Source organism: Pyrgilauda ruficollis, unplaced genomic scaffold, assembly GCF_017590135.1.
Source record: "Pyrgilauda ruficollis isolate IOZ18807 unplaced genomic scaffold, ASM1759013v1 scaffold14, whole genome shotgun sequence".
NCBI lineage: Eukaryota > Metazoa > Chordata > Aves > Passeriformes > Passeridae > Pyrgilauda > Pyrgilauda ruficollis.
Window position 1 is genome coordinate 5,833,923 of NW_024512543.1, and position 13,198 is coordinate 5,847,120.

The 13,198-nt window shown below is 41.4% G+C and overlaps 1 protein-coding gene across 2 annotated transcripts in view; it reads left to right on the forward strand.

The window, feature by feature from the left end:
• Positions 1–13,198, forward strand: part of RGS6 (regulator of G protein signaling 6) — a 258,804-nt gene that overhangs the window by 146,355 nt on the left and 99,251 nt on the right. For both annotated transcript variants that reach the window (XM_041460004.1, XM_041460005.1), the window contains exon 3: positions 11,278–11,377. In XM_041460004.1, coding sequence (XP_041315938.1) covers positions 11,278–11,377 — 100 coding nt within the window. The remainder of the gene's footprint in view (positions 1–11,277; positions 11,378–13,198) is intronic.

Genomic DNA, 13,198 nt, shown 5'->3' on the forward strand with positions numbered 1-13,198 from the left:
GCTGTAGCCACAGGATGCAGTGTCTGCTCTTTTTATTCTGTCCTGTCCTTTCCCAGTGAATAAAACAGTAAGTTGGCATTACAGGGCCAGAGATGACCTTTTGTGTTGTCTGCTGGCAGGAGAGGCAGGCAAGAGTGCCTTGGGTTCTTGCTGGGCAATTCTGTGTTGTGAGCTGTGTCTTCAGTTGTCTCTTACACAGTGCCCTGAAGAGAAGATTGTATCATAAAGTACCAAAAGTAAGCAATACCTTTCTTTGCAGAGTTTCTGACTTCCAGTCCACATGTAATTCCTCCTCATCCTCCCCTCAAATTAGGAAAAATACTGGTTAGGTGTCAAGAGGTAGAAGTCTTTAAAATCAGTGTCTGGCAGGGTTCATTTTTAGCCATTTCTGCTCAAGAAAAGTGCATGAGTGTTCTGCAGGGTTGGGACACCTATGATTCCTGTCAGAAAATTTTTGAAAAGTATTTTAAAATAGGGGGTTAAAACAGCAGAGCCCCATTTGTGCATTAGCTGCATTAAGTGCCAGAGTTGAATCAAACAGCAGTTTGAGGCTGAGATTTAAAAAAAAAAAAAAGCTGATGTGGCATCATTTTTATTAACTGCCACATGTTTACTGCAATGTGTTCTTTGATTTATTATTAACAGGAATTGGGAAGGAAAACTTTAGGAGTGGGGAGGTGAAATTTATAACTCTTTTTATATGAAGAAGGAAAATTATTCTTTTTCTAAGGTGTTATGCATTTTTTTTGTCTTTAGCAATATCATTACTAAAAAGTTCAGAACTAACAGGAATGGAACTACTGAATAAATAATAAAATTGGTGCTGAAGTAAATAACTTCACCCATGGTGAGGACTGTAATTGAGCTGTGGCAGAACTCATAACTACTGTTTGATCTGCAACATTTTCTTTGCCAAAGGGAAAGCACCAGTCGATCTTGGCATAATAAATGGTAGTTTCAGTGCATGAAAATATTAGCAAGTCCTGTACTGATGATCATGTTATGAGAATCATGTGCACTCTTAATGTATGCATTCTACTGAGCAATCTGTGAGGTTTGGGTGTTTCATTCTAGCAATAGCTGCTATCAAAGTCAAGGACCAAAGCACTTGAGTGGCTCAGTGAAAGAACCTCTCCGAGTCCTATGTTATGCAAACTTTCCTTTTAGCATAATTTAGCATATTTGAATAAATGAATTGCCAAATGAAGATAACCTTTGTCAGACAATATGCAATCTGTTTTGATTAATGCTCAGATTTTAAATTTTACTTAATATTTTTCATTTTAGTACTGCTCAGAGAGTGAAGTAAAGTACTTGAAAAACATTTCTTTGATAATTGCTAACTGCCCAAATGTTATAACCTCACTAAGAAAATTGCATCTGTACTTTGTAGTGTTTAGCCATGGTGTGGGTGGACAGCAGTGGGATGCTTTTTGTTTGGAACTCCTTCCCAGAGCTAGTACAGAAAGTCTCACAGTGCTAAACTCTTCAACATTGTCTCTTCGTGGGCTAAACCAAGGTGTTTCCAAAACTGGTAATCTTGTATGTATTTGTGGTCACAAACCAATCTCTTTTTTTAATAGATGTATTTAAAAGGTATTAAAAAGCAATATGAAGAAAATATATGGATTTAGAGGTATAAAAAATAATTAAATCTTCATTCTTTCACTCTCTGACAAATCTTCGCAAAGCCTCTACCTCTGTTCTGAAACTCAAAAAATTTACATTTTCTTATGTAGTGGTATCTTTTCATCCTGAGTGGAAACTTTGATGGGTTTTTCTTTGTCTTTGCCCTTTATTCCTGAGTATTTTTTTTTTATTTTTTATGTGTAAAAACAATATTAGAAATTACAAGGTGACACTATCTCAAGGAGAGGAAGAGAAACCAAATAGAAACTTTTGATTGTGAGTGAGTAGGATTTCTTTTCTTTCCTGTAGTTTATGAACTTGTCTGCTTTGTATTGTCCAGAGCATTTGGAGGCAAGAGGGATGTAGCTTGTCTTTACTGTGGTAGGGCACTTTGCAGTGCAAAGAATTAAATGATGCATGAAATGACCTGTCACACTGTATTATGTGTCACAGTATTATGTGTCACAGAGGAATACTCGGGAAAAAAAGGTAGAAAAATATTCCTGAAGCCCCACTTTGTTGTTGTTTTGAAGAAAAACATTTGGGTTTGTGAGCAAGTATATATATTTCTGCATAATTTATTTTAGCTAAGCCACAGAAGCCTGTCAGAATAGAAAGAAGAGATATGCTGGATAGTTTCCCTCATCAGTTCATTAGGAAAGGTAATGGTAGAGATTTGGTGCCAGTGCTACGTCTTCCCTTCAAGAACAACAAACCCCAACTTTTGTGTCTCATACCAGAAATAACTTGCAAACTATTTCCTGCATGGCTCCAAGTATCTTCACTACTGTGGGAGAAGTTAGGAACATCCTTATGCAGCTTTGCAAAAAGAACGTAAATGGTAGTACACTGCATTTTTTATTAAATAATAATATTCTCAAGTTTGTCCTACTTAGTTTCATCTTGTTTTGCCTAAAAAAGTTGAAATTCAGACCATACCATTTTAAGTAGAAAACATTCCTTTAAATTGGACTGGGTTTTTTGTTTTCTTCCCCTATATGCAGAATAAGGTCAGGAATGCAGCAGATAATTTTTCCCCCTTCAACTGCAGAGTTTGCTCCCTGTTAAAGATTTGTTAGTGGCATAGAAAATCTATTTTGCTTTTAAAAAGTGTGATCCAGAGAACAACACAGCCTTCCCTGAGTGTTTGAGGTGATAGAATGCTCATCATTATTCAGATATTTAAAGAAAGCGGTAGCAATGCCAAAACCCTGATTGAGCATCTACCAACTGCATCCCACCTTCTTATCTGCTTAATATTTATGCATCTGTATCTCATTGCAATAAATAATGTATTTAATGAAATACTTCAGAGCAGTTAGGTAACAGTTGCTGCATTTTGTAGCAAAGGGAGAAAACACTCATGAGGAACAACATGTCTTTTTACATTTGCTCAGGATTGTTTAAAGTAATTTTTGCCAGACTCAGGGATGGCCTTTTGCACCCTGTTGCATTGGAAGGGTCACTGTCACATGCCAGGGGAGCTGGAAGAAGGAGGCTGGGGTAGTCCTTGCCTCCCCTGCCTCCCCCAAGCAGTTGGGATGGGAGGTGGGCAGCTCTGTGATTCCAGTTCCTGAGTAGGATGATGGGCCATGAGAATATTGTCCAATTCCTGGCTTTGGAATGGTGTGGATGTGAGTTCATTTGGCGTTGTGGATTTGGTTTGAAGTGATCTGGCTGCAGTAATCAGCTCTTCACTTTATCAAGATTTGGGGGCTGCAAGTTCCTGCATGGAAAAGATTAGTGACCCACCATTGACTGGCATTTTTCTGTCTGGAAGTGCCCTATATTTCATGCTCCAGAGGAAAGTGAGCTTTTCTTTGAGGACTGTGTTTATAAATCTTCAGTTCATCATCACATGAGGTGTTGTTTTCTCATGCCAGCTCAGGCACAGACCACAGTGTAATACTAAGATTCTTATGTGCTGCTTTAAAAGTGCTTGAATAACTGTCCTTGAATAATGTTACAAATTGGAGACTCAACCCAGTGTTGCTGGAAGATTTAAGATTTCAGAAACTTTCTCAATTGTTTTAGAATAAAAAACCCCCAAGGCTCAGCATAGCTTTGTCCTACATGAGAATGATTAATTGATGGCCAGAACTCAAAGTGAAATTCAGGGTGTGGGAGCTAACCTCCAAAAGAAGACCTGGCAAAATCAAAGCTGTTGAAACTAAACTTACTTCTGGAATTTGACAGTTCAAGTTGGTTTGTGCAGGGTTATTCTGGATGGCAGCAGAGTCACAGATTTGCTTCTGAGCATTCCTGAGATTCGGTTAATGGGCTTCACCCAGTGCCTTGCCTGTGTGCATGGGAGGGCTCTGGCAGGTCCTGTACAGCGTCCTGCCCTGCTGCAGTATCCCCATGAGGGCTGTGGTAGACGTCTGCTCCGCTCCTCATTCGTCACTGTATGAGCAGTCTGGAGACCTGCATGGTTTTACATTCAGGGCAGTGATGCAACAGAAGAGAAAATCTCTACTGTTTCCATGGCAGCTTGTGCGTCGGACCCTGGCTGGAGCGAGGCAGCAGGATGCTGTCAGTCCCTGCAGTCAGTGACTTCAGTAAACCACATCAAAGGAAAGCATCTATTCCAAGCTACTCCAAACACTTCTTGCTATATGGGGACTATGGTGCATATGTTACCAGCAGTGCAGCTCTAGATTTCTTGTTATAACTTCACATCTTCATATTTCAACCCATGCTGCTGCTTTGTTTTGATTCAGTCTTCTTTCTGCAGATATTCATTGTAGAGCACTTCAGGTTTATCTGTTCAAATCTTGCTGAGGATGGCATGGTCAGATGCAGTTAGTACAAGGTGACTGGTGACCTGTGAGAAATGGTCTGGGAGGTTCCATTCTGTCACAAGCTGGCAGATACCAACAGCCCAAATGGTGCCAGCACCAGTGCCTTCCCTTAGCAGCACTGTTAAAAGGACACAGGGACTAACTTTGTCCTTTTTTTCCCACAAAGTGGTGATTCCTTTAATTCAGATGACACACTGAGAAACAGTGTGTAGATCATTCCATTCTACAGGTTTCCTGCCTGAAATAATCTTTGCATTTATGTGTTTTTCTGTGCATCGGTTTGCATAGTGTGTAAGTTAAATAAAAGCCTCATCCATTCAATAAATACTGTGTGGCAGAGGTAGTATTTGTTTTTAAGTGTGGCTTTCTTCACACCTCTGTAACACTTCTGCGGCCCCTTGGTTTCCACTGAGTTTTTATTTAATATTCATATTGCCTTTTCACTGGATATTTATGATACTTTCCTACTATTTTGAAAAGCTTAATACTTCTGCTTATAGAACAAAGTAAATATTTGGTCTGTTTTGGAGCTAGCCTTAGAAGGTTTCTAATTAGAGCAGCTATCCTTTCAATGGTGTAAGATCTCTCAAGCTGATTATGTGCATATATGTGGCATCTTTGCCATAAATGTAGAAAGCATGGGGAAAAAATGCAGCACTGTTCACAAGACATTTCTGTTACGATACATAGTAGAACAGAGGCCCAAGCATTTGCAACTGTAATTACAGTAGCACAATCAATAAGCAAGTTTTTTATTTTTACACAGCTTTCTAACATGCCAAAATAGCTTCCTCTTTTAAGCAATTATAGCTCATGTAGAAATTGAGCTCATCGGGAGTTGTCTGTCAAAATGTTTTTAATGAAAAATTGAGTTTGCATAACACTGACACATTGATGTCTTCTGCTTCTCACTGTTGACACTGATGGGCTAAAAGCTTGATTTTTGGGGAGGGAGAAAATTGCATTAGTTCAGCTCGTTTGGAGAATCTCTGTTTGCTGAATTAATTTGCTATGCTTTTTTTTCCTGCTGAATATTAAACCCTGTTTTCCAACTGTGCATATAGTGCCTGAGGGGAATAGCTCCAGCTCTCATTTTCCATGACTATGTTTTCTTGTAACTCAGACCAGGCCTGAGCTGGGGGTGCTGTGCAGAGCTGACACTGTAGGCTGTGTTAGGGGAGGCACGGTCTGATCAAAAAACTGCTGCCTGGTGCTTTCCAGACTCTGGTGCTGCACCTCAGCAGCTAAGTGTCACAGTTTTTCCCTAGGGATTGTTTTGTATAATCCAATTGACGTGGTGAAACCTGTCCCTCCATGTGATGACTTGTGAGTAGATGCTCACTTTTGTGAAGCTCTAGCTGGATTAGCAGCAGCAGACAGTTAATCATGACAAATGCCTTGGTGGTTGTTCTTCACTGGTACCTTCCTATTGACAGTAGAGATATATAAATGCTAAAGCATGTTACTGTTTTCAAGGTGACATTATTAGCTGTGTTTCACCAGCCCAATAAACATCAAGATCACAGTTAACACTTTGTGAAGCACACTCAAAATTGAGGGAGATATGTGGTATACTCTGCCTTTTTCTGAAATAAGCTCTGAAATTTGAAAAGAAGCAGAGGGAACTCCATTAGGAAGAGCACAGGTTCCACAAGTGGCCTGACTTCAGCTATCACTGGATGTTGGTCAGGTGGGAAGCAGCCAAATGGCCCTGCCAGCTGACACATCTGTGCTCTGCTGCCATTTGATTTTCCTGGGACTGTGGAAGGTTGTCGGAAATATCTTTCATAGTTGTGTGGCATCTGCTATTCGAGGCATCCCAAGTCCTTGGACTTCTTTGAATTAAGTCTCAGCACCCCTGTCTAGTTCAGTATTATCTCTGTTACGCTGGAGATGAGACTGGGACAGAAGCAGATGATGCTGACTGCTGAAGGCCACACCACAATTTTCCATCAGTGCTGCTCTGCTGCTTTCCAGCATTGTCTCAGAGGCAAGGCTGTTCTTTCTCCCTTGAGGGTGCCAAAGGGAGCTGTATAGCCCTTATTTTTCAGCTTTTTCTTCTTGTTTTTTGAGCAGAGTGAAATTGTCTGGACCAGTGAAGCAAGTTGGCTTCAGGCATCTTGTCAAATTAACTTTCCTTGTCTGTGCATGTGTGGGCTGTGTGGCAGGAGTCAGCAGGTGCAGAATGCACAGGCACACTGGTAGTGTCAGAGGCACTTATGGGAGTAAGAGCTGGCACTGTGAGAAACAGGCTCTTTTAAACTTGTATTTCAGTGAAAAGATCAAATGTGCTTGTAATCATTGCCATCAGGCTAGCTGCTAACAGACTGATCCTTTGCTCCGTGTACCATCCAGCTCCCCCAATACGCATGAGAGCTGTCATTGGCCAGGTCAGAGAGGATCTCTGCAACTGCACAGTGCTCTCTAACCGTATACATTTAATGCTGGCACTGATGAGTGATGCCTGGAGACTCTCCAGCCACAGGTTAGCTGGTGACAGGAGGCCCCAGGGGTAGGGTAGCTGCTGTGAGTAATCAGACAGGCACCTGGTACATACTGAAATATTCAGAAATAGACTGCAGGAGCTTTCCTGGGTCCAAAGGAATATGTACATCTAACTCAAATGCTAGAATATGAAAAGGGCACTGTTTTCCTCACTAACTCACAAAAGAAAATGCAAAAATGGGACTGTGAGGGCCTCTGACCTCATTATGTGTCACCCAGCCACAACTGAGTTGAGCCAGGGAGTTCCATTAGCTGCTGGTGTGTCTGGGTGTGGGGCTGCAGGAGGTGGGAACTGGTGGCTTTTCTTCTCCATGTGTAACTTGCCCTTCTCTCAGTGTGTCACCTTCAAGGCCAGCCTTGACCAGGGCTCAGCAAGGCTGTGTGTGCTAACTTGCTGCAGAAGGGGTGCCTGCTTTGCCTTGGTGCTGGGAGAAAGAAAAGCTACTGCAAAGTTGAGAGTTGTTTTCCCTCTTAAATGGTAATGGGATGTTGGGTGACACTGACCCAAAGTTGTCAGGCTGTGGTTGTTACATTTGTTGTTGTATTATGACTTAGTTATTCTAATGCATCAACAAATGTCATCTTATGTTCTGTCCTGCCTCAGAACAAGGTCTTCTCATCTTCCAGTGATAGACATTTTCACTCTGACAGAAATTCAAGGTCTTCTACTTTGTGCCTTCAGCCCCCTTAGGCCAGCAAAAGTGCTGATGTTGGAAAAGAAGGTCTAATAAATACTAGCAATATATGCATTACATTCCCATCACATTCTGTGTAACAGAATATGCTGGTAACCTCTTATAAACTACCTGCAGTAGTTTATGTCTCCACTAATGTGGTCCTGAAGCCAGAGGCCCTTTTCAGTACATTTAGAGTGGGATAATGAGAAATAAAAACATTCTGGATAAATGTAGGGAGCAGACTTGTCAGCAACCAGTCAGGAGGAAAAGCAGATCTAGTTTGTTAGGCATACATTACAGTGTATAGCTAACAGTGACAGCAGATACATTAATTTCTCTGCCTTTCTTGTGGAGATACTGATCCAGAATCTACTTGGATGGAAGAATAACAATTCCCTTTACAAAATGAGACTAGATTGAAATAGCGGTGACCCCCAGCATAGGGAAAAAAAAAAAAACCAAAAAGTATTGCTCATTCTTACCATGACTTTTGCTGGGCAGAAATTAGTTCACTGAAGCTTGCTCATTTAGGAGAGATAAATGAGGAATGCTTTGTTGCACTTTTTGCTGCCTCCTAGCCCGATGAAATGATCTGTCCAAGGACTCTCATTCCCAGGCTTCAACGAGGGAAGCCTAAGGGATATTTAATAACATGCAGAAGCTGAAGGGAGAGTCATTAGTGCTTGAGTGTCTAGGTAAATCTCTTAAAAGTTAAGATTAAAAGCTTTCATGAAAGTGACCTTCACACTTCATTTGCCCTCTTTGTTTTCCTCCATGCTTGAAGCTCTAATGAACACTTTTTTTCTTGCTTTGTCCCTACAGAACTTATTTTATGAAATATTTCCGTAGCTCAGCAGGAATTTGGATCCAGAGTGGATCTGGCGTGCAGATACTGTATCTGCAATTATTGGGTGGGTGCAAAACAAAGGCGGGTGTAAAGGGTCAGATCTCCTATTTGCAGAGAGCTGAACAAAACCTGGAAACGTTGCTAGACACAGGTTTTTAATATTTTAATTAATACTTGATTGTAACTTTAAGAAAGGATAAAATTGTCATCACGTTTTTCTTTGAATATGCCATGCTGTCGTCTTTGAGCAGGGCAGAAATTTGCTGGAGAGCACAAGAAAAGCATGTTGGGAATAGAAAGATTATGTACAACCAGGGGGTTGTAATCCTGTGGGTTCTTGGGTAGCAGAGTGAAAATTCTGGGCAGGCTGTAGGAGGATGCCATGTATTCATGTCTCGATCAGATGAGAGGACAGGAGAGAACGGAGGTGTGGCATTTGAGTAGAAAGGGAAGGAGAAGAGAAACATCCAACAATTTGAAATAAGGAGAGCAGTAAGTGCCACTAGTGTAGTCAGGCTAGAAGACAAGAGTAAGAAGGAGCCTTTTGGGAAAAATGCAGTAGGTATTTGTAATTGTAACTGAAATTAATGGCCCCATTTGAGACACTAGTGCCTGCTTGATTCTTGTGCCCTGAAGTGTTCCTGAAGACATGGTGTACTCCTGGCACATTTCAGAGCGGTTTTCTCCTAATATGCATGGAAAATGTCAGCTACAAGTACATACAGATGAAGACACATAAGTAGTTGGTAACACAGAGGGATTTTCATTGCCTTGCAGAAACAGTTCTTAGTCTTGCTGACCTTCCTGGAAGAAGTGTAAGACTCAGAATGGAGTCAGGTTCCTTTCAGTGGTGCCAAGCAACAGGACAAGGGGCAAAGGGCAGAAATTGATGCACAGGGAGTTCCACCTGAACATGAGGAAAAGTGTTTTTAGTGTGTGGGTGACTGAGTACTGGAACAGGTTGTCCAGAGAGGTTGTGGAGTCTCCCTCACTGGAGATATTCAAGAACCTGGACACAATCCTGTGCCATGTGCTCTAGGATGACCCTGCTTGAGCAGGGAGGTTGCACCAGATGAGCCACTGTGGTCTTTTTTGGCCTGACCCATCCTGAGATTTTGTGTCCACACTTCGCAGGTGACTGAGCTGCCCTGTCACCCCATAGGTCTGATGCTGGAGTGCTGCAGCCTTGCAGGTCTGGGCTGATAACAAGGGATGCTGTCAGGCTCCTCTCCACAAAATGAAATGCTTTTTTCAACTCTTTAGCAGAGCAATTACCTCTCCAGGTATCAGAGATTAGCAGTTACTTCTCCAGATATCCTCAGACTGGAAAAAAGCCGAGTGCTCTGATCAGCAAACAACTTTGCATAATGCTCTGGCAAAAGGGAAAAGTGGTATTAATTTTCATAGTGATTCGTTTGTGGAGAAAGTATTGTTATTCTATCACAAATTAACTGTCTAAGTACCCAAAGCTCATGTAATATATTGAAAATGCCAGGATATTTTCATCTTTGTGATTTCATTCCTACTGAGAATTTGTTCAGGAAGTGTTAAATTAAAAGCAATATATAAACAAGGTGCGAACAGTTCAGTTAAGTGGTAACCTGAGGTTAAAAACACAGGGATCAAATTCAGTGCCTGAAGTTGGCAGGGAGATTCTTACCACCTCGGGAAGGCTTGAAATTAAACTTGTTTTTAAATGTAGGTGTTAAATCTGTGAAAAAAAACTCACTTGCGTATGCAAATGAAGTGGCTTCCCAGAGATGAAGAGAGCATGTTGAGCTCTAGGCTGCCTTTCGGAGACAGAGAGGCTGTGCTCTCATCCTGTAACCTCTCTGCTGTGGTTCTGTTTTGTAGCATCTGTGAGGAGGCAATCTTTAGGTAAAATCAGGGCTGTGCTCCCTGTCTGGCTGCCCTGAGCCACCCGTCAACAGCAGCAAGTGGGGGCTGTACTGTTGACTGCTTGAGCTAACAGAGACAACAGCTTTGGGGTTATTTTTGTTGGGCTTCTGAGACCTTATTAACTTGAAAGGAGTTTTTGGAGATACTAAATTTCTGTATTGTGCTTATAGTTTTTGTTGTCCCTGGCTCTGCCTTCAAATAAATGTATGGCAAGTAGCCTCAAAAGAAACAAAAATCCCTTCCCATTTCAGAGTAAGCAGGAGGAGGATTAACCTCCTTCCCCCAGTAATTGGATCCTCTGATTGCCATGGCTTTTGAAGATGATAGTGTATCTTTCTGTATGTGATAGATTATGTTCGTGCCTGTGAACTAAAAGGTAGCTTGGCTTTGAAAATCCAATGAGTTTTCCCCTATAATTGTTTTACTTTTGGTTATTTACTTTGTGTGCTGACCATGGGACAGGTAGCATTCTAGCCAAAAAAAAGAGGCAGGGGAAGTCCTCCTGCAGCTGTTCTACCTTAGACTCTTCTCAAGCCATAGAAAGTTGGTGACTGTCTGGGATCCTTGGGAAAATGAAGCTCTCCCAAGGTAACAGTATTGAGGATTCAAATTAATGCGGGGGCAGAGGGGAAAGTGGACTGGATGTGAACCTCCTTAAACTGGTTGAAGTGCAGTCCAGCTCATCTGTGGAGCAAACACCACCTTTCTATCTCCCCTGGCCAGCAAAAAAAGCACAGTTGCAGCTGTTGTCTTCAAAGTGAATCTAATGGGCAGGTAGCAGCGTCTCTGTTTTTGTGCAGTAATACACATGGTATATTTGAAACCCATTCTACCTGCAGGGCACCAAAGCACTCATGGTATATAAGTGTTAAAGTCACCATTTTGCATAAATCACAAAGTCTTTCCTTTCTTTTGACAGATTGAAGACATCGTTACGAGAATGCAAGATGACAAAACAGGTGGAGTTCCCATCCGCACTGTCAAGAGCTTTCTGTCCAAAATCCCCAGCGTGGTCACTGGTAAGAACTGCAAATGGCAGAGAAGAGAATGTGAGCTGGTACTTGCTGGCTCTAAACAAACATACTAAAGCCACAAAAAAGAAGGGATGTGAGGAAAAAATAATCCCCTCTGCTTATTTTTTCTATATGTTGTTCTGTTACATGCTGAAGTAAGATTCCTTACACCTGAACAAAGATCCCTTTGTTCTGTTTTAATAAACAAGCATTTATATTTCCTTGGGGTGAGTTATTAAAAAATGTTACATATCAAAGTATCACCAGTCAGAGTCATTCCCTATGACAGGAGTAGGACAATCTTAAGTAAGAGGTCTGGAAAAAAAATTGAAATTGTTTCCTTGCTTGCACCCAAACACTCTTACTGGACTGTGATCACAGGTAGAGGAATGTGAAATACTTTTTATGCATGTGTACTGCTTTGTTAAAGTTCCGTGTACAAAAGTGTGGATGGTGCAGAAACGGGGAGTCAGAGCACAAGACCATTCGTCCACGTATTTCCAGGCAGAGTTCTGTACCAATGCAAGAAAGACCTCTGCCATTGATAGATGATGAGTTTATTCTGGGTGATGTAAATTGTATGGAGGATTTGTACTTGGGTTTCTGGTACCTGTTTTCCCTGACTCAGTAGTAGTGTTCCTGAAGGTTCCTGGGGAAAATGACCATTTATCTGATTTGAAAACTCATTCCCATAAGCTCAAGTCTGCAATACATAGACTGGATGTCTTAAGATTGACTCAGCTACAAGAGGTTTCTGAAATTCTAGTTAAAATTCATAGCATTAAAAAGGTAATCCATCTAGTCACCAAGACACTGCGTGTTACTCAAAAGGAAATAGGAGACCTCACAGGATTTTTAAACCATGGTTAGCAGTTCTCTGGCTTGATGGAAACTGCTCCCTGTTCTGGAACATCAGCTGCAATTGCATCATCTTGAAATGGCTGGTTTTCACAACACAGAGAACTGTGAAAAGATAAAGATAAAATAAGAACAAAACCTCTCTCAATCTTATATTTCGAGGGGAACAAGCTCAGTACCATTCTCTTCAGGTGATTTGTAGGCAGCTCCCATGGACAGTTCATGAAGCCTCTGAATTTGAAAAGTATGGGAAAATAACAGCCCAGTGGACAGCCCAAAGTTTTCTCCATTTGTTATTTTTCCTTTCAGATGCATAGACCTGCCTATTTTTAGACCAAAACCAAAAGCAAAGTATGTATGCTATTAGTGATTGACTGTAATAGATAGGTGAAGAGGCAGGAGCGCCTACATTTGAATGGAATCTGAGGGCACTGGGTTTGTTCAGTCTGGGGAAGGAAAAGCTGAAGGGAATGAGAGGCTGCAAAGACAGGTTCAGATTCTTCTCAGAAGTGCATGTTGAAAGTACCAAAGGCAATCTACGTAAGTTGCAGGGAAAGAAATCCCAACTAGATTTACATATAGGAAGAAAGTTGTTTATGTTCAGAGCAGGTGAGCGTGGGCCCAGTGTCCCAGAGGAGCTGTGGAACCAGTGGTTTGCAGCTGTTCAGAAACCTCTGGGCCCAGATGAACTGAGCAGTCTGACCTAACTGTTCGTTTGGCCTGGCTTTGTGTGAAGGTTGGACTAGACAACTTTCAGAGAATCCTTCCAACCTGAATTACTCTTATGGTCAGTGGATACTCAGTTTTATTGCTTGTCTAATTCCACACAATGTAATGAACACAGGAGAAGAACTCGTATTTTCAAAAATTTTGTACTTCCTCTTGGGAAGAGCTCAATTCTAGACCATGGGATTCTCACACACTTTTTATTTCTACCTGAGAAATGGAACAGCAATGCTGAGATGTGAT